The sequence below is a fragment of the Aethina tumida genome, chromosome 1 (assembly GCF_024364675.1).
Source record: "Aethina tumida isolate Nest 87 chromosome 1, icAetTumi1.1, whole genome shotgun sequence".
NCBI lineage: Eukaryota > Metazoa > Arthropoda > Insecta > Coleoptera > Nitidulidae > Aethina > Aethina tumida.
In genome coordinates this window covers 43,605,600-43,624,922 of record NC_065435.1, presented here as the reverse complement: position 1 = coordinate 43,624,922, position 19,323 = coordinate 43,605,600, and the positions used below count along the sequence as shown (strand labels likewise).

The 19,323-nt window shown below is 33.3% G+C and overlaps 4 protein-coding genes across 11 annotated transcripts in view; 3 read left to right on the top strand and 1 right to left on the bottom strand.

The window, feature by feature from the left end:
* Nucleotides 1-9,456: 9,456 nt before the first annotated feature.
* On the top strand, nt 9,457-11,381 carry LOC109604762 (origin recognition complex subunit 6). The gene is made up of 5 exons (XM_020021300.2): nt 9,457-9,667; nt 9,721-9,844; nt 9,901-10,142; nt 10,194-10,378; nt 10,432-11,381. Exons 1-5 carry the CDS (start codon nt 9,597-9,599, stop codon nt 10,536-10,538), a joined length of 729 nt encoding a protein of 242 aa, XP_019876859.2. The 5' UTR covers nt 9,457-9,596; the 3' UTR covers nt 10,539-11,381.
* A 191-nt stretch (nt 11,382-11,572) lies between these two features.
* LOC109604671 (uncharacterized) lies at nt 11,573-17,385 on the top strand. 2 transcript variants are annotated; one of them, XM_049961618.1, is made up of 15 exons: nt 11,573-11,650; nt 11,750-11,984; nt 12,039-12,134; nt 12,941-13,141; nt 13,203-13,956; nt 14,022-14,132; nt 14,184-14,358; nt 14,899-15,200; nt 15,254-15,723; nt 15,778-16,032; nt 16,088-16,361; nt 16,413-16,658; nt 16,711-16,869; nt 16,959-17,052; nt 17,107-17,385. In XM_049961618.1, the coding sequence occupies exons 1-15, from the start codon at nt 11,609-11,611 to the stop codon at nt 17,317-17,319; spliced, it is 3,627 nt and encodes a 1,208-aa protein (XP_049817575.1). In that variant the 5' UTR covers nt 11,573-11,608; the 3' UTR covers nt 17,320-17,385. The 2 variants fall into 2 exon arrangements, with proteins under 2 accessions (XP_049817575.1, XP_049817574.1); XM_049961617.1 differs by having other exon boundaries at nt 16,088-16,658.
* Nucleotides 17,386-17,645: 260 nt separating this feature from the next.
* LOC109604697 (coiled-coil domain-containing protein 86) lies at nt 17,646-18,253 on the top strand. Its single transcript, XM_020021234.2, has 2 exons — nt 17,646-17,813; nt 17,871-18,253. The coding sequence occupies exons 1-2, from the start codon at nt 17,719-17,721 to the stop codon at nt 18,229-18,231; spliced, it is 456 nt and encodes a 151-aa protein (XP_019876793.2). The 5' UTR covers nt 17,646-17,718; the 3' UTR covers nt 18,232-18,253.
* Nucleotides 18,254-18,461: 208 nt separating this feature from the next.
* Nucleotides 18,462-19,323, bottom strand: part of LOC109605041 (oxysterol-binding protein-related protein 9) — a 43,346-nt gene continuing 42,484 nt past the window's right edge. For 6 of the 7 annotated variants that reach the window (XM_049961624.1, XM_049961619.1, XM_049961620.1 and 3 more), the window contains 2 exons: nt 19,269-19,283; nt 18,462-19,131 (listed from right to left, as the gene is read on the bottom strand). In XM_049961624.1, the coding sequence (XP_049817581.1) occupies nt 19,051-19,131; nt 19,269-19,283 (96 nt within the window). In that variant the 3' untranslated portion in view covers nt 18,462-19,050. The remainder of the gene's footprint in view (nt 19,132-19,268; nt 19,284-19,323) is intronic. The other variant, XM_020021610.2, reaches the window with a different exon arrangement.

The following is a 19,323-nucleotide window of genomic DNA, read 5'->3' as shown; positions in this document are numbered from 1 at the left end:
GAAGAATAAATAAATTAAATTCTTTCTAGTCTTCTAGGTAAATAAAAAATGAATTAATTGAGTGTTACAATATTAGTGTGTCTAGTAGCACAATCAAACGTGGACTGGATGAATAAAACCTGCAAAGTTAAGAAACCATTGAATATTCGAACAAGACTGAATAAATTATCCTCCAGAATTTGATGAAGAGTACTTTGAAGACATGAATCCAAGTTCAACAGAATAGGTACAGATGGTAAACAATACGTTCATCGTCCTCCAAATAAGTTTGAACCTCAGATACACTCCAAAATCATTGAAACACAATGTAGTTACATCATAATTTAAGAGAAATCTGCTCACAAAGTTTTCCAGTGAATACAACCTCTATTTTAAAGCTATTTAAACTGTAATATATCTTTTAAGTATTTTCACATACTTGAACCTCAATAATCAACAAATATTTTGTTAGTGGTGTTAAAGGTGTTAAGTGTTTATTACAACAAATGGATATGTTGCTATAAACATGCCTCTAAAATATACATAGAATTTAGTGTCTTGTTCCTAAATGAGGAGTTTCAGGATTTTCTGTGTCTCAAAGTAAATATACTCTCTTTTGCTTTATCATCTAAGAGGATGTGAAAAATTGAGACTTTATAACTTCTATGGAAGCAATATCTGTTAACCTACTCAAGATTACAATTGTTTGTTACAAGTTGTCAATATGAGCACACCATCTTAGTCTATTGTCTCGTAATACTCCCAAAATTGACGCATTGTTCAAAACTTGTTGTCTTTATTTATTTTAAGCCCATTGAACCAAAATACCCATTAATATTAGTTTCAATAACATTTTTTTAACTCTCTTCTGTTTTTATTCTTAAATAATGATATATTAGAGAGTGTTTGTTGACACTGAATTAATATTTAATATTATAGTAGATAACTGTTGTCTCGATGAATACAACAATGCTTTCACTTTTTTACATTTATTTTGTTAATAATATGGAGGCTGATGTTGTGTAGTATACGGTTTGCCAACTTTTTATCGCGAATCTAGAAAAGTACACAAATGCTTCGGAAAAAAATAAGACTTTTCGTCGCACTACGACCTCTAAAAATTTGTGACATTCTTTTTATAACATCACATATTTTTTGTGTTTCATTATCAGTCCAGAATGTCACGTAAATTCTGCAGACTAGTTAAAAATAATACAGATCGTAAATTTGCTTTTGAAAAAAAAACAACCAACAAGTAAATTATCTCACGAATTCACACATACAATTAGCATTTTAAAATGTGAGTGAATCGAAACCGAAACTCACTGACAGTCGTTTAAAGTGGAATTGAATTGGCAATTAAGAGTGTCGAACATGGAAATGTCATCAGCGACCACGTGCGTTCATTTCCCACATCTTCGAGACAAAGAACCGTCCCAACACCACTTCCTTTCAACGGTCTTTTCTGAAACGGACCGACCGACACGATCGTTTGACTTGATCAATCCATACTGCGAAGACATTTCGTACACCAGATACTTTTCTAATCAACACCTTGTTGTTACAGATCGGAGCGTCCAATTTACGGACGTATTTTAAAAATGTTTTCTGGTAATTAATCGCGCCCATCACCTGCACTTTCGAAGTCGATAATAACGAAAAAAAAAAACAAAATCGGCATGCTCCGCTGCGCGGTAAACATTGTTGAATTTCAATGGATCGCGATCGATCCTCTACACCATCAATTCGACTAGAACACTATAATGTGGATCTTTCACCGTATTAAAGATTCAATTATTCAAATGCCGGAGCATAAATTGCATGGGAAAGCATCCGAGGCAATGAATGCATCTTCGTCTATTGTGAGTTCGTAATTGACGGTGGACGCTGTACGAATGTTTCTGAACTTAATCAAATGTTGTTGTATTTTTTTGTTGTACCAATTTAACGGTTTTAAACGAATATTGGTCGTGAGTGGTACCCACATTTGATGGTTCTAAAGTACAAAAAATGGTGCCACGTTGTGTGGGTACTTAAATGAAAATGTTTTGATGTTTTGAGTCACACGAGATAACCGCAAAATTGATTGTGTTTACGATTTAGGGGCGAAACTAATGTCTATGAATTATTAATCAGCCTTTTGATTTTATAAATTACAGTAATTTAACATGATTTTCAATAAGTACATACAATATACAATTTCTATGAGCAATTCACAGTAAATACAGTTCACACGTACTATTAATTCGATCGATAAATATAAATTATTAGTTTTAAAAAGAATTTGTAAAAAACAAATATGCAATTTAAAATCAAATTGAAAAATGTTAGAGCAGGTACAATTTTTAAAATATTAATATTGACTGAGTAAATATGATTATTATTTACAATACTTTCAAAATTGTATACCAATTTGTCAGTCAATAAACAATAAATTTAATAAGAAAACTGTCTTTTGAAGTGGATAATTTGAATTATTTAAAGAAGTATATTATTATTATTATATATTTATTACAGTTTAAACTTATTTTTATAATATATAAGTTATCATATATATTATTAAATTATTATTAAACAGTAATATCCTGCATAAATTACACAAAATTTTATCAGCAACAAACCCAAATTCTTTGGGAAATTAATATAACAAAATTAATTAAAATTAAAAAACAATGAATATTAATCGTTACATTTTTCCAATAAGTTTTTGGTTGGGCCTCCTTGCTGTGAACAAATATGTTCTTGATCCACAGCTTGCTAGTCTTCTCTAAGAGCATTAGCAAATAAAATTTTGAAACTGGTGGTTTCGAGTGTAAATTTGTCTTTGAAGATGGCCCCATATGTGTTCAATTAACAGAGGGTATCGAAAACGTGTTCTGACTCTAAAATGAGCTTCATGCAACAATCCTTTGATGGTATTGTAATTATAGCAGCAAAATCTTCAGAACTAAGTCTTCATTGAAGCATTTTATGGTGCTAAACAATAGATAAATTAATAATGAACTTATAAAATGCATTTTTTGGAAAAATAATTACAAGAAATGGAATGTTGTTTACTTTTATTTTTATTTTTGTTTGTTAAATATATAAAAATTCAGTAAATTTAATATATTGACCGTTTAAAGCTACAAATATTCAAATATTGTAATATATATACATTGAAGGAAATTCAAATTATCCACTTCAAAAGAGACACTAAAATAAAACGACTTAATTAATTGTTACAAATAAACTGTACTCCAGTATAAAGTCCATTATTTTATTCTTGAGCGTGAATGTCGGACATCGCAATGACTGGACATTACCGTGCATTACAAAACAATTTTTGCAATTATGCAATTTATCATTCGTAGGGAAAACAAGAACGGCATGATGTAACTGATTTAATTCAATTAAGATACTTTGGATTGGTTTTAAATTCTACTTATTTTAATTAATAAATTATTCATGTTGTGTAGCTAGATGTATAAGCAATGTGGATTATGTATCATGTATTTACAATCTTTCAAAATTTATGGTTTTCTTAATAGTAAAACATTTTATCACCGCTTGAATATCAATAATTGAAGAACTTTACATTTTACAATGTTGTGCAGTAAATAAAACTAAGGTTATTGAATATTTGGTTCATAATGAACTACTACAATTAAACGAAGTGAAGAAAAATATTTATTTATATTATCTAAGATGGTTTATTAATGAATAACATTATGCGGTATGTTTGTTTACAACTTTACATGAAGGTTAAGCAAAAATGCAAGATCAGGATCATGTAGGTAAATTATGTAAATTTCTGAATCTTTCTAGAGCAATTACCATGTGATTATGTCAAATAAAAGCACACTAAAGCTTCAGGTAATAACAACCCTCCATGTTCATTTTACGTCTCCTGAAAGTTTGTGACGTTCTTTTTTTGACATAGATATTTTGAGGTTGAGCAAAAATGCTGAATCAGGATCACGTAGGTAAAGTGCATAAATTTCTGAATCTTTCTAGAGCAATTATCGTGCGATCATGTCGAAATATCGTTTGATTTCACCCAAGGTTAAAAAATGAATAATCAATTAACTTTAGTTCGTCGAAATGCCCGTAATACCCACAAATTAAATTAACGGAAAGTCGACCAATTGCACAATTGCAATGTTAATGACGCCCCCTCCGCCGTCTATTTGGTGCGTTTTCACTAATAACCGAAACATTTTTTTAATGACCACCTCCGCCAATATATGATCCCCGCCAATTACGCGGCAAAAGAGGCGGAATGTCGACGATAATGGCGTGGATATGTAGGATAAGTAAGTGGTTTATCGTATTCTTGGAAGTTGGCAATCCGCCTGTGCTAATATTATTGATTGCTACATATCACAGTAGTTGAACATCATCATCAGGCGGGCTATCAGCGGAGCTAATGACATTTCCGCCTTTCACCGTCCGCTGAAGAAGGACCGGCGACGGTGTGCCAGGTCCTCGCTCGTGCCCACACTACCAACAACCGTCATGAGTTTGCCGACGTTTCTGATCGTCGTTCGAATGGGTTTAATGAAATTTTTTGATAAAATCTTATTCGGGGCCGACACAAACCTCAAGTTAAACGAGTTGGGCGAGTGTTCCTCTGGGAACGGAGATTCGTCAGACCGCAGTTTACCGTTCCGATGGACCAGCGATATTAGGTAACACGTAAGAAATTGCTGTGGTTTTCATCTGCAATTGCCTTTTAACTTATTCACTCGTATCCAACTTTATATTTGTAGTTAAACGGCGGTTTCAAAAATACACGCAGTATCCAGCTATGTCTTAACAACACACGTGACCACACCTTCGCCGTTCATTTCGCTGATTTAATGAATTCACCCGTTATAAAAGACTCCACACCTAGGTCCTGTGATGCGGTGATTACCCCAGAGAAAATAATTTACTGCCTTTTGTTGGGTAAAACCTAACCCTCGCTTGAACAACGCCGTTGCTTTTTTTGGGTCAAATCTTTACATGAGGAAATCTGATCGTTAATTCCTGATGCGAGTTTTCCATGATGAACCATAAAAAGCGACGCATAATTTATGTACAATCGATTGTAATTTACTATTTTCTGACACATTCGAGTAACTTTCACTGAAATAAATTTACGTTTCACATAATTTTTAAGCGAAGTCGTCGAGAACACCGAATAAATATTCATGGCAAGTGGATGGAATCCGTTACATGCAAGTGTGAGAACAACTCATCTTACTAAATAAGGATAGATTTTCTTCTTTGTTTCCGAAGAGGGAATAAATTTAAAAATGTTGGTGTTAATTAATTTTATGTTGAAAATGACTCCACCCCAACCGAAGCATCCAACTTGAGGTGTTTTAATCAAGAAAAAATATATTTTGGCTTCAGTATAATTAATTAATGGCTTCTGTATTGCATATTTAATATTGTAATTCAGACCGAGTAACATTTTGGGTTGGAATCCCAACTTTCTGTATTATTATTCCAATCCGAGACCTTTACATAACAGATACAAATTCATTTCTAGGATTTTACAATACAGTTGCCCAACTCAGCATTAAGATTCATAAGTGACCGGTGATCGATTAAAATGTAAGTGAAGCAAATTTCTTTGGACACGTTCCCACGAAAAAATAACGTTTTTACGCAACAGAAAAAAAAAGAAAACATTTTGGGATTCTGTTTTCTGCGCGTCGCCGTCGAAAAATTGGGAAACAATACCGAATTGGCTATTCAACTGGCGCCTTCATCACAAAATAAAAGAGCAAGAGCCCAGGCCGCATTGAATACTAATCGGAATCGAGAGTTTGTAGACCCTTTTGCTTTTACGACGATCCAATACCATAAAATGGACGAGCAACAACACTGCATTCGATTATTGCTTAATGACATCATACGAGTTTCGCTCATCACATTAATTTCAAGAATTCCTGACTGATGAAACGTGTTGAAGAAGTGAAGTTGGAGGAGGAATTTTTGTCTGTCGTCGCCAACGGTAAAGCGGAGTAAGCGTTAATGGTTCAAAGCTTCCGGATGATATAGGTTCTTGAAAATAAAAAACAAGGAAATGAAGTATACATGTCTCAGATCGTTGGTCTGTCACTATTTCCTTGCAATCTAAGGCTGTATCGACGATATACAATAGTGTGTGGTGTGGACGGCAGGCCAAAGATTACACACATATGTTCATCCACTGAAGTATGATAAAAATATGTCTCATTAACCGACTACTAAGTGGTCATTTGATGTCCGATGCTTCATCTACCGTGCTGTTCCTATACGTACTGAGATCCACCCACTGAACGGTACTTAACCGCTCACCACATGCATACCGATAAATACACGTAGTTGACGCATTGTTTTCTTTTACCACTGCCAGAGGTATCATTACCGAGAAGTAATAAAACGACACGGTTATTGAAAAGACACCGGTCTTCAGATACAGCATTATTATGTTGCTCCATCAAACATTCACTCTACCGGACACGAAGATTTTTCGTTATTCAAATGATTACGTGTCGGATCTCGAAATTGGATTTCCAGTTACATGATGAAACCCGATCCGCGGCACGGCCACCAAACACCAGAAAAATCATAATCCCCGTTGACCTCCCCGACCATCCCCCCAGACCGTCTGAAACGCTGACAGGACGTAGCAGTAACACATAATACAATATGCAGTAATAAGAGGATGAGCCAGGATGTCCGTAATAGGATGTTCTCGCTCAGATCCTCATCACACGGGTTTCCCAACTTAGCGGGATTCCTCACCGGGTCATCCCCCTCTGTACCCCACCGCGGCTGTTGCGGGGGCGGCGGAGTGAGCAGACACGTCCGACATCCGATAGTTTGTGTGGTGGAATTACGCAAAAAAATCGTAATGTGACAAACGGAAAAACGTTTAGTATCATTTACCGGTCGACACACGATATTACGTCACCACGCACCGGATATCGGTGGCTACCGTTTGAAATCGATAACTTGGGTGCAGGCTTTTAAACAATAATCTCATGTTGATCTTTGCACATCAAAGAATCTAATTCGCCATCACCTTTTAATCAATGACTATGGTATGGATGTGATTTTGGAACCTAGACAGGAATTGTTTTCTATGGGTAATGAGGGTATGTTTACGTTTTGATGGCAAACTTGCTAATTGTTCTGATATAAAAATTATTGGTCATGCGTTAAATTTGCTCCGTTATTAAGTCCACTATGAAAGTGACTTGAAGTTAATTGAAGAACGTTTTTGTTTTCAATAGTTATTAATTAATATTGGGTACAAACAGAAGTTGGTCCTACATACTTAGATTAAAGTGGATTAAATATCTAATTGATAATCAGCAACGAGAACGTCTAAGACAAAATTCGACGTGAATAATCATTTAGTTTAATTTACACAACTAGTTAATATTCAAACCATCAATTTGTCCTGGAATCCACTTAGGAATGCGTCACTTCTCATCTGCATGTTTTCTTCTTCCGGACTGATAAAGCCCGAGTTTTTTAATTCAGCAACACCTTACGAAATCGAACAGAACCAATTACCTAAATACCAAATCAAAATAAACAACGCAGCCGCCAAGGACCATGGGACAAGTATATCTAATTAGACGCGTGGGATCATCTCGTCGTTGAGTCCCATTGGTCGGACCGGTCCCCTCTATGTGCACTGATTCTGGACCAGTTAAAGAGATGCTGGAGTCTCGCCGGTCTCCCTGACCCCGCCTATTTTCGCTCTTCCAATGGCTGTATTCGAGCGTGACTGGATCCCAATATGCCCACTGAAATCTCTTACCGGATGGAAACTTCAATGCTACAAAGGTAGTATTTGTTCGTTCTACCGTTAACGACTGAAATTAACTTAATACTAACTTATTGTGGGTACTGCTGAAGCTTTCACCTACCCACAAGCTTTCATCTTCTCGTTTATAGAAAATTAATTTGGGCGTTCATCAACTTTGCATTACACACGAGGCGGACGAATTTGAAACGGTGATGCGAAAAACAGTGTCGGTCAGAACGATCCGCCGATGGGAGAAGGTGTCAAGCACCGCGATTGACACATCGAGGAGAGAAACTCGACGACGTCGCCGCAATCATTGTCAGGCGTGGACCCGCGAAGGTGATAAACGTGATCGGAATCCAATCGGCGTCGGAGCAGTATAGGAATGTGCCCGTCCGTGATTTCGTTTTGGAGAGACAAATGTGGATTAAGAAAACGATCCGATCCGGGTTTTTAAGTAGACACGTGGAATGCGCTGGGTTTTTCGTGTTGGCCTTGTGAATTCAATAATAATGAATGCGCTTTTACCGCAGCAAAGTGTATTATTTTCCTATTTTTACCTTAAAGGGAAAATATTACTGTACCTTCAAGTATACAAAGAAAATACAAATAATTCTTCATAATTAATTCAAATATACATAAAGAATCAGTGAAGTTGTATTTCAGACAATAATCAATTTAAATTTCTACATGAATATAATTGATTAAAGAATAAATGACACGACAAATTTATTTATAGATTATTCAAATACATAAAATTCACTGAACAAAAAAATGCTAATAATTAATTTTCAAATTCTACACATTCATTTTAGATCACACATTTATAAAATAAAATAACGGTAAAATTGATAGTTGGAATTAATTATTTTTTATAGATTTTTTAAATTATATAATATCATGAAATTGACGCAGAAGTTACTTGTAACCAAAACAAAAAATAATCAATTTTAATATTGTTAAATTAATAAAATAAAGTATTTTTACTCAATAAAGCTCATCAAATCGGAACTTTCCTAAAAAGGAATGAAAATTTATAATTTTTCTATAATTGTTAATTTCTGTTGTATCTTTAATTAAAAATGTTTATAATAATTATATCTAACAATAATTGATTTACATTATTCATATTAGGATTATTATTTACATTTTTATGAATAGCTTAAAAGATAAGTCTGTTTCTTAATATTATATACTCAAGCATGTTATTATAAAACATTTCATTATGTTTTACACCTTTTCTTAATTACTCATACGTACTGCTACATTGTTCCAGTACTCCGGATTTTCCGCTAGACCAGATTTGGCCGGTTTTAATCGATCCGGATTTGCGGAACTTTTGTGGTACCGCATTTCTAGTTCTTTAGAACTAGATATATGTATCTAATTAGAAAAATTCCTTTTAAAATTAAAAAATTACAGTTAATTAAAATTTGTATTATTAAAAATAAAGTAAATTTATGATACGGTACTTAAACAGTTGTTTAAAATAACATATAGTGTTGTAATATTATAGAATTATAAACATCTTTACACAAAATTAAAAATGTAAAAATAATTTTTATGTGGCTCCATCCGTCGCACAAATTGCGAACCTATGCCAACAAATCTGAACGGCGCATCTAGATACCTGTCTTCCCAAACTAGTTCGGCATAAATCCGCAAGGGTTTGTATCACTTCATTTGTTTTTATTCCTTTCACTTGGCGCCAAACAAGATATCCATGTGTTTATCCATGGTTACGACGTTTAAACAGTCACTATAAAACAAATCATTTTTTCATTCTCGCCGGAGTATGCGGTTTATATTTTATCACACCTGAAACAATTCTCGAGTTATCATGTCGTCGGACAATAATCTGTTAGTAAGAATCGCAGAACGTCTGGGTATTCAAGACGAGGCAATTTTGAAGTAAGTAATCATTTTGTCAGTCACGCGAAATTCTAACATAAATCAATTTATAGAAAAACTAGCGAGTTCATTAGAGTGCTACACAATAAAGGCACAATTAAAAATCTCAGTGATATTGCTAGAACTGTTTTGTGTCTGGACCTAGCCACCGTTCATTTAGGAGAAGCTTTTGACAAGGTATACATTTGACATTTCGTTCAATCAACTTCAAAACTGTAATGATTAACTTTAAGGAGACTGCAATTAAACTGTCTGGGTTGAAAAAGAACATCTATCAGAACAATCACAACATCATAGAGAAAATATTAGACTTAAATAGGCAGCTGACTGTATCCGAATTATGTGTACAGTTGAGCTGTACTGTTGTCAAAGAGATTGCCGAAGAGATTCTCACAAAGTATGGAAGCAATGACAATAAAATCAAGGATCTCACTCACCCCCAGTATGTTGCTGCAGCTGTCTACACTGCTTGCAAGTATGTATTTTAATATAAAAATGCAATAGGAATTAATTAATTTCTTTAAAGGTTAAAAAACATCAATACATCGAAGTCACAGTTTGTTGCAATAAGTCGATTGAAACCCATGCAGTGGAAGGAGCTGATCAATGAATTTGAAAAATTTGTTGAAATTCTAGGCATGACAAACTCAAAGAGGAAAAAGAAAGGTGAAGATAAAAAAAATGATTTGGAAGATATCAATAAGGAATTAGGTAATCTATATTTTTAATAAATAATTCAGTGTAATTAATATTCCAAATTGTAGAGACGAAAGTCGTAATAAAGAAAAAAGAAATGGATGATGAAGTAGAAGATTACGAGATTTGGAAAGAGAGAATCCTCCAGACTGCCAGGAAAGCTTTAAAATTATAGTTTGCCACAAAAAGATGAACTCTTCATTGGAACTACATGTTGTAAAGTAAAATTATCTATTATTAATTTCTTGGGTCAGATCTATTTGTTTGTTGTTTCACTGATTTGGTCAGGCATTCAAAACTTTCGTTATCTTGCTGAAAAAATTTTATCATTTTCATCATTTCCATGATATTTATTTATTACCTTGAATTCAATTTAAACTGGAAATTTGTATTTGTAAGTGAATGAATCTTATATTTGCATTCCATTCTGTTCACAGATATCTATTTTGCATGGAGATATTTCATCGTTTTCGCCACCATCGCCTTGTTTTTTATCAATTTGGATTTAATTACATTATATGTAGTTAAATTTATAACAAGGGGATAGGACACAAGACGGTGGTGGTGAAAGGGATGAAGTATCTTTGTACGATGGCCGGAAACTAATTTCTTCACTATCACCATGGTGTTATTTATTATAATAATAATACGTGTACAATTTTCAATATGCAAAACGTAGATGATGGTGTTGAAATTACTTCCCGGGATACTTCTTTTCTCCTAGTAAGAAATTCATTTACTTCATCATCCCATTCATTTTTTTTTTTTCTTTTTTAATCGTTTTTCTCTTTGGCAGATAATCATTTTCTCCGCCATCGTCTTGTACTTTTTCTTATTAATTCCTCATTGGATACAAATATTTTAAATCCTTCAGAAGCACCATTTTTATAGATCTGACCTACAAGACTAGTGATGATGGTTTTATAACACTGGAAACATGTATCCAAAATATATTTATATATATATAGAATTTAAAGATATATTGTAATTTATTTTAAAATATATAATTTTGACAATATTCAAGATTTTTATTTTTTTTTTTATTATCCACAAACAAATAACTAAAATAATCACGTTATCTGGTTAAGGAAATTTATATATTGTTTATTTCGTTGCTAATGGTTTAATCTCGTTGTCGTTTTTCCTGACAGTGTCATTTAAAAAATGGCTGTTATTGATGATCCAGACATTCCCCATTATTTCGTCGTATATACATTTAGGTCACAGGTCCCTTTTGCTATTTTCATGTGTATTTTGTTAGCTGCAGTTTATAATATTATGCATGAGGTAATTTTAAAAATTTTGATTAATCCTTGAAAAGTTGTGTAGTTAGGAATAAGTTATAAATTTCAGTACATTAGAAAAACACTTAAATATTCCTTTTAGTCTGGGAAAGCAAGTTTATCTTACCAATGTCCCCTGTTCGTTGCCGGAATTACTGTGGGCATTCTGTCATTCAACGGCATAGTGAATGAGGCTGTAATCGCAGATTTGTTGGAATCCAATCCCAATATATTAAATCTAATATTCCTTGGAACCGTATTTTTTCGAAAATTCCTGTTTCTAGATGGCTATTTATTGGTACCCTGTTTGATGCAAGCTCTATTGTTTATTGTAGTATGTAAGTTGGTTTACAATATGTGATTCTGGAAACAATTATAATTAGAAATTACAGCTATTATGGTTGACATGTTGTGTTTGTGGAGTCTATTTGTCACATACTATGGACTAAGTCAAATGGTTTCTTTAGACAACGAAATGGTATTTCTATGTAAGTAACTGATTTGTAAATAATAATTATTGTTTATATTAGATTATTTCGACAAGTCGAAGTCGCGACAAACTGACTAGCAATTTAATATTTTAATAAAGTACACAATACGTCTTTTGAAGTGGATAATTTGAATTTCCATAAAATGCGTTTTGTGTGTTGTTTAGCATCAAAAATCTCTTTAAGATATTGCCACTATAATTGCAATTTTGGAATATGGCACATAAAGTCGCACATAGAATCGTTATCAGGAAACTAGTAATGCCAGAAGGCAACACTGTGTTTGATTATTCCTGCTAGACGAAATTGCACATTATCCACATCCAAGCAGACGTTGGAATCACTGCTAGTCTATTTACCATCAGCTTCCATGAAACTGGTCATAGAGCCAGAAGACGGACTACCGCCGAAAGGGGGAAATGTTTGTTCACAGTCTAGGTACACATTATATCACTCGAGTAGTATGCCGTGAACGTGGTGAAAGATATCAAGATCAAAACACGCAGGGAGTTGCTTTTATTAAGCCGAGAAATCAATTCAATTTGTTCAAGAATTTTATCGTATTAATTTGGAGTGGAAGCTATTAATTTGTTTTCTTAATTTTAATTAAAATTGTTTTATTTTCCAAGAAATTTGGTGACAATGGTTTAAAAGTTCTGTTGATGATGCAATTTTGTTTAGTTTATGCAGAAGATTACTCATAAAACATATTTTTAAATTATTCATATAATTCAAATTATCCACACCAAAACTGGCAGTTATTTGATATGTGAATATGACTTAATATATTAATTTTTGTATTTTAGGTTGTTTATACCCTATAACATCGGTGAGAACTCCAGAGTGTATTATTAAACCGATTAAAAATATATCGGGAAGAAAACGAGCAGTGATGACATTTCTAGAGGTGGAGAATATAATGCACATTTCAAAAGCAGTAATTTTAATTTGGTGTCTAAAAAATTTTTTAACAACGAATTACGCCTGGGCATATCTAATTGAGTACGGTACGTCAGATCTCCACAAACATTATTAGATAGATAATTACTAAAATTTATTACATTGCAGTCTGTCTTGGAATAATAGTTGGCTATATAGCGGGACTGATTTTTTGTTTGTCCATGAGTATAATATTAAAAGATAAAATGGCTGCTGTTTTATGGACCATAGCATTTCCTATGTCAATAGTGTATGCAGATTCATTTTTTGGGAGTTCAGTGATGGTTGTTTGCATTTTGGGTGTCTGCGGCATACTGTTTAACTTTCACAAGAGGTCCTTCTCCCCAGAGTACATGGAAATAGTGGACTTTTTCTGGTCCGTAATAGACTTAACGGTGTGTGCTGTTCTTGCTTTTATTGTGGGAGCGGCGGTGAGCAATTTCTACAAAGTTAGCAATTTCAACGATGAGGAACATCGACTATATTATCCGGAAATTATATTGTATGCTTGTGCTTATGTAGTCTTGTCTTTAAGCAGATATCTGTCGTTACTCATTACGTGGCCATTTTTACGAATGTTTAGCAGCGGATTCAACTGGAAGGACTTCCTTTTAGCGGGATGGTGCAATATAACTAGTGTATATCAGCTTCTCGTTGCTCTTCAGATCTTCTGTATTTCAAACATCGTATGTGCTAACCTTTTAATAATGTCATCGGTTATTTTTATTCTCTCTCACATTATAAACGCCCCTGTAGCTCCTTTATTTGCTCGTGTTATTCAAGAATCAGAAATTTCTGTATTTAATACAATTAACTTGGATAACTGTATGAGACATCTGATAGAGGTATCCAAGGCCAAAATGGAAGCCATTAAGAGAGATCAGTAAGTTATTAAATTAAAATGTAAAAAGAAATAATAGATTATTTGTTGTTGTTGTAATAATATAGAAATCCTGGACCTTTAAATTGGCCTCACATAAGAACAGTCATATTGACTGAAAATCAATACAAGTTCTCTCAATTTTCTCCTGGACTAATGGATTATAATGCAACAAGAGCGTAAGTTATTACATATTAGTTAATTTTATTTGGCAATATAACTCTTCGCAGGTACTCACTAATGCGAGTTTTAAAAACTGTCCGAATCACATATATAAAAATGTACGAGACTGGAATAGTTCAGCAGAAGGTACTTAACATTTTACTGGATTCTGTTGATGATGCGTTGTATGCTGCCGACAAGATGTGGAAGTTTGAATACATTACTCACTGTTTCGAGAAAAGGGTAGAATAAAATATATAGAGTAGTGGTCACAATTATAGCAATTTATTAATTGCTTGAGATCACATTCACATTATTGATTAGTTTATGATCACATTCACTGAATCACAGAACAGTGGGTAATTTTTAGTGACGAGTCTAAATTTAATTTATAAAAATATGATGGTTGTGCTTATGTTAAACACACTACAGGGACATAACTAAACAAAAAGTTTGCCACAACGTGACGGTTCAATTATGCTATGGGGATTCTTCAATCCTTCTGGAGTAGAAACAGTTAGACTGAGGTACAGGGATATAAAAAATAACAATTCGCATCCATATATTAAAGAATTGATACTCTTAATAAATGTGTTTCAACGTGAAATCGACCCCAAGCACAAATCCAAAATTGAGACGAATCCGTTAAAAGACCAAAGCATCGATGCTTTGTCTTGCCCGTCCTAAAAGTTGTGGCTCAAATATTTAACACTTTAAAAAATTGCTATAATAATGGCCACTACAGTCTACTGTGTAAAATTACTATTTCAGATTCCTTTCTAGAGAATCTTAAAGCGTATATGGCTCTACCTAATAGAAATGCAAAAGCGTGAAGCACGACTTCGGAAACCGAAAGTTTTTTGGTGTGCGGTCTTTTTTGCCCTTAGAACAAATTATGTTTACGTCTGTACTTTGGAATTTACCGTTTTGGCTGAAATAATCTGTGTTATTTTTCATTTACACACCAAGCTTGATCTGCGGCCTTTTTATATTTACATTACTGTTCTTCAAATTTTCGAAATTTGTGTTAATATAATTGCAGCATCACGCCATGGTTGGATTCGCAGTGTGAAGTTTTGTTTTTCGTAACTTATATCACTGGATGCATGAAACAATACTTTTAACTTTTATTTTATAGGGGAATAACGGCGTTTCTTTTTGTAACTATGTTAATTCAGTGGAGTATTTGGATTTTGTATGATACCGGGGGTGCTGTGAAGGCCTACAGGTTGTCGATATTGTATGTAGTATTACGATTTATTAGAACAGTATATTTTATCACATCACATATTTACGCTCGTGTACCTGACCTCCGCGAATATGTCGAATACAAGGTCAACGAAGATTTGATCTTCCTATACTCACTTGGGAAGGCCTACATAAATGGACATGATGAAATATTGGATAACTTGGATAATTTGGTAACTGATAAAGCAATATCGAAACACCTAGAGCTAAAACTAGTACGAGAGAAGCAAGAGATTTTAAGAAGACTTGGTCAATTGTCGCAATCACATCCCTGGGTAGTTATTACCGTTAAAACCAAAGACGTAACCAGAATTGTTCTCAACGAAACCAAAAAAGAAATGGATGATATGAAAACACTTGGTAAGTTAACTTAATATAATGTACTTCAATAACCAAATTGGTAAAATTGTTTAGGCAAAATCGATGAAGTGGAGTATGAAAGACTATACAGGTCATATGAGCGACAAATCAAAGCAATTGCCAGCTACCAAAAACCTATTAGACCCGCATCAGTCGAAGTATTATTCAATACTGTCAAATGGTTAAGATACATAGATCCGGATGATAAAAGTTATTTGTTAAAATCCACCACGTTGCAAATGTTTGAAACGGACGAATATGTTTATGAGCCTGGTGAGAGATCTGTTGGAGTTTTTATCGTTTGTTCTGGTAATTTAATTTTTAACAATTTAATGTCCTGTACCAAATATAAATTATATTTTAGGTGTTATAAAAATAAAATACCAGCCATCATCTGATGTACTCACAGACTTGGCACGTTACGGCGCCCTTCCTACCGTAGAAGGTTTCAATTCACTTAATTTCGATTCACCTTCAGAACAATTTGTGATCAACGGGGAATCTTTTGGAGAAATGGGTGTGCTGACAAAAAGGAGATACAATTGCTCCATCCAGGCAGAAACTCATTGTAACTGTTACGTTATTTCCAAAGAAGCTATTCATAACATATTCGAAACCAAGAGATCGCCAAGGCGCAAGTTAATTGGTATATTGATGTCCGCAACAATGGATATATTATTATTTTTCAGCTTGGAGGCAATAATGTGGAAACATGTTACAATGCCATTGGCCATTCAAGTGTTGATGCAGAGTCGAGATTACAATTGCACCAGGGAGGATGCTTATAAAACTTTAGAGAGATCATTTATTCCCAATTTGAAGGACTATAAAATTTTTGCTGTGGATGTAGCAATAGTGGAAGTTATCTTAATACAGGGGATCGCAATGGATGTAAACAATAATCATATATATTACGCTCCGGCCTACATTCCCAGGTAAACGTATAGTTTTGTTCGAAACTGTTGAGTGTAGATCTTAATTGTTTAGAAATGTTGAAAAACTGGCTATGCCAAAAAGTGAATTATTACCTATTAAAAGTAGAATTTCAACCAAATTGATGATAGTACCTGCGCGAGATACTGATGAAGTGACTTTGATGAAGAATGTAGAAGCGGTGTCCGAAATCTGGAGCAGATCGTCAGGAAGGTATGAAATTAAAATATGTTTAAGTTAAAAAATAGGTTCACTAATCTGTTATAGTACAACGTAGTTATTAATCTAAGTCCAATTTTTAGATGTTTGTATTATTCATTGGATCACGATCCAAACGACTTCCACAAACTACCTCAGAAACGAGTTGCTACTGATGAATCTGAAAGTCTCGCAGAGGTACAGGTTTTCATAACACATCGAAACGAATTTGTGATATACCGCTTATTACAGGAACATCCTCAAGAAAGAGAACCTTTAAAGTTCACCGACGAGGGATTAACGCCGGTAGGTGTGAGGAATAAGAAAATTTGTTATCGAGACATGAGACTTCCAGTGAAACGCGATCCGTTTAAAGTACGGGATGATAATAAAGTTCCAGACGAGTGGCTAGAGCTACAAGATGACCGGCAAGTAAAGTTTCATCCGGGAACTGCGGATGATTGATAAATTATCAATGTGTTGAATATTGGTATGATGTTAGTTATCTATTAAATAAAGGAGATTGGTTTATGGTGTGTTTTTGAATTTTGTCTAAAAGTTCTTTCCCAGTCTGTAATGCCTTGTGGTACGTTTTAGATGAGCCTCTCGGTATAGGCAATTCAGTTTACATGTTCATTGAAGTCTCAATTGTCCAGTGCATTCAGTCTTCAGAAATCATATAAATTTGAAATAAAAATTCTGTACAAATAATTCTAAAACGAAGAAAAAAAGGTTTTTAGAATTTAAAAAATATCTACAACAGTTTTTAAAATTAGGTTGGCACCGCTGATTGTCAGATTTTGAGGTTAGAATGTCCATGTGTTTACTTTTAAATTCGTAACTGAGAAATAAACACGTTTTAAAATGACCAAAGTTGCTACAATGGAAGATATTCTGGCTAAACAGCATTCACAAGAGGAAACAAGTAAAGACAACAAAAAGGAAACAAAAAAGACTAAGTAAGTTATTTTTAATGAAAGATTTACAGTTTTAATTAATTATTAAAATGTTTTTAGAACTGATGTACCAGCTGTGCCTAAAGGAAAGCCAAAATCAGGGAGAGTATGGAAAGCTGAACGCAAACGATTTTCATCCATTATTAAAACTAGAGGTATAAGAAATTCATTTGAGAAAAAGCAGGAACTTAAGAAGAAACTGCAACAAGTAAAAGAAGCATCAAATGCCATAAAAGCAGCAAGACAAGAAGCTAAAGAATTACAGAAACAGAGGAGAAGAGAGAATTTAAAGAAACAAGAAGAGAACAGGCAAAAATCAGAGGTAGTTCAAGTGATAACAAACACAAAAAAATTGAAGAGAATGAGGAAGAAACAGTTACGATATATTGAAAAGAGGGATACCACTACTGTAAATAAATAAAATAAATGTTTATATAGAATTATTGATGTGTAACTTTTCTTTAATGACCTCAGATGAATGTTCAGGGAAACAAGCTTCTTGTTAAAAAATACTAAGTCAATCAAAACTATTATAGTATTGCATGTAAAGTATATTTATTATTTAAAAATCACAAACATACATTTAACTTTTACTTAATAAAAAGTGTTTTTTACAATTAAAAAATTTTATTTTCAATTAAATAAAACTACATTATAGGGGATCTGATATGTATATATCATTTATTTAGGAATTATTTGGAAGTAAGTCACATACAAATTTTCTGATTGTACTACCATTTACCCTTTCAGGCATGTCACATATAAAATATAAAAAAATAATTAGAAACTTTATAAAAGAGGTAAAATAACTGAACTGAATTATAACCATAGAAAGTAGTCAAAAAATTTCTTAAACAAGAAATCAGTATATAATACATACTAAGAAAGAAAAATAAATGCTGTCCTGCAGCAGACATTAATACATACCGAGGATTTTTACAAACCTAGTTTGTTCTTTTATGAAGTTAGTTATGTTTCAATATTGAAAGTACAAAAAAGTTCAACTGTTTTGCCAAAAATACAAGAACGATACGTTTGTTTTTATTTGAGGAAACAAGTTTTTCTTAGACGTTACATAACTGCATTCAATTAAAAACAATTTGTTTTACATGAATCGGTACACTTTCATGATATATCACAGTTCACTAATAATTCTGAAAAACAATTGTCCGTGTGTAAGGTAGAAAATAGTTAAGATAAGCACAGTATTTTCTCAATTTTTAATGAACTAATTTCGTGTTCAAGTTTTCGATGTTTGAGCTAGCCTTTGTCGAAGGGGTTTGGTGTACAGCCAACTTTCTTCCTGACCTTTTTTGAATAGCTGAAAAAGAAAGTTAGTCTCAATTATTCTGATACAATAAAAATATCACTAATACATAGATAATTATAATTTTATTCATTCATATTACTTGTAGGAATCTGAAGTTCGTTTATTAAATACGTCGGCAGATTACTTACTTTCATGGGGGACTCCTGAAATAGAAATAAAACTATACATACGTTTAATAATATA

Excerpts from the sequence above, each read along its gene's own strand:
- LOC109604762 (XM_020021300.2), top strand. The coding sequence starts at position 9,597 with ATGTCGTCGGACAATAATCTGTTAGTAAGAATCGCAGAACGTCTGGGT. Across the intron at positions 9,845-9,900 it reads TAGGAGAAGCTTTTGACAAG|GAGACTGCAATTAAACTGTC; the intron begins GTATACATTTGA and ends ATTAACTTTAAG. Across the intron at positions 10,379-10,431 it reads AGATATCAATAAGGAATTAG|AGACGAAAGTCGTAATAAAG; the intron begins GTAATCTATATT and ends TCCAAATTGTAG.
- LOC109604697 (XM_020021234.2), top strand. The coding sequence starts at position 17,719 with ATGACCAAAGTTGCTACAATGGAAGATATTCTGGCTAAACAGCATTCA. Across the intron at positions 17,814-17,870 it reads AAGGAAACAAAAAAGACTAA|AACTGATGTACCAGCTGTGC; the intron begins GTAAGTTATTTT and ends AAATGTTTTTAG.
- LOC109604671 (XM_049961617.1), top strand. The coding sequence starts at position 11,609 with ATGTGTATTTTGTTAGCTGCAGTTTATAATATTATGCATGAG. Across the intron at positions 13,142-13,202 it reads GGCATATCTAATTGAGTACG|TCTGTCTTGGAATAATAGTT; the intron begins GTACGTCAGATC and ends ATTACATTGCAG. Across the intron at positions 14,133-14,183 it reads GATTATAATGCAACAAGAGC|GTACTCACTAATGCGAGTTT; the intron begins GTAAGTTATTAC and ends AACTCTTCGCAG.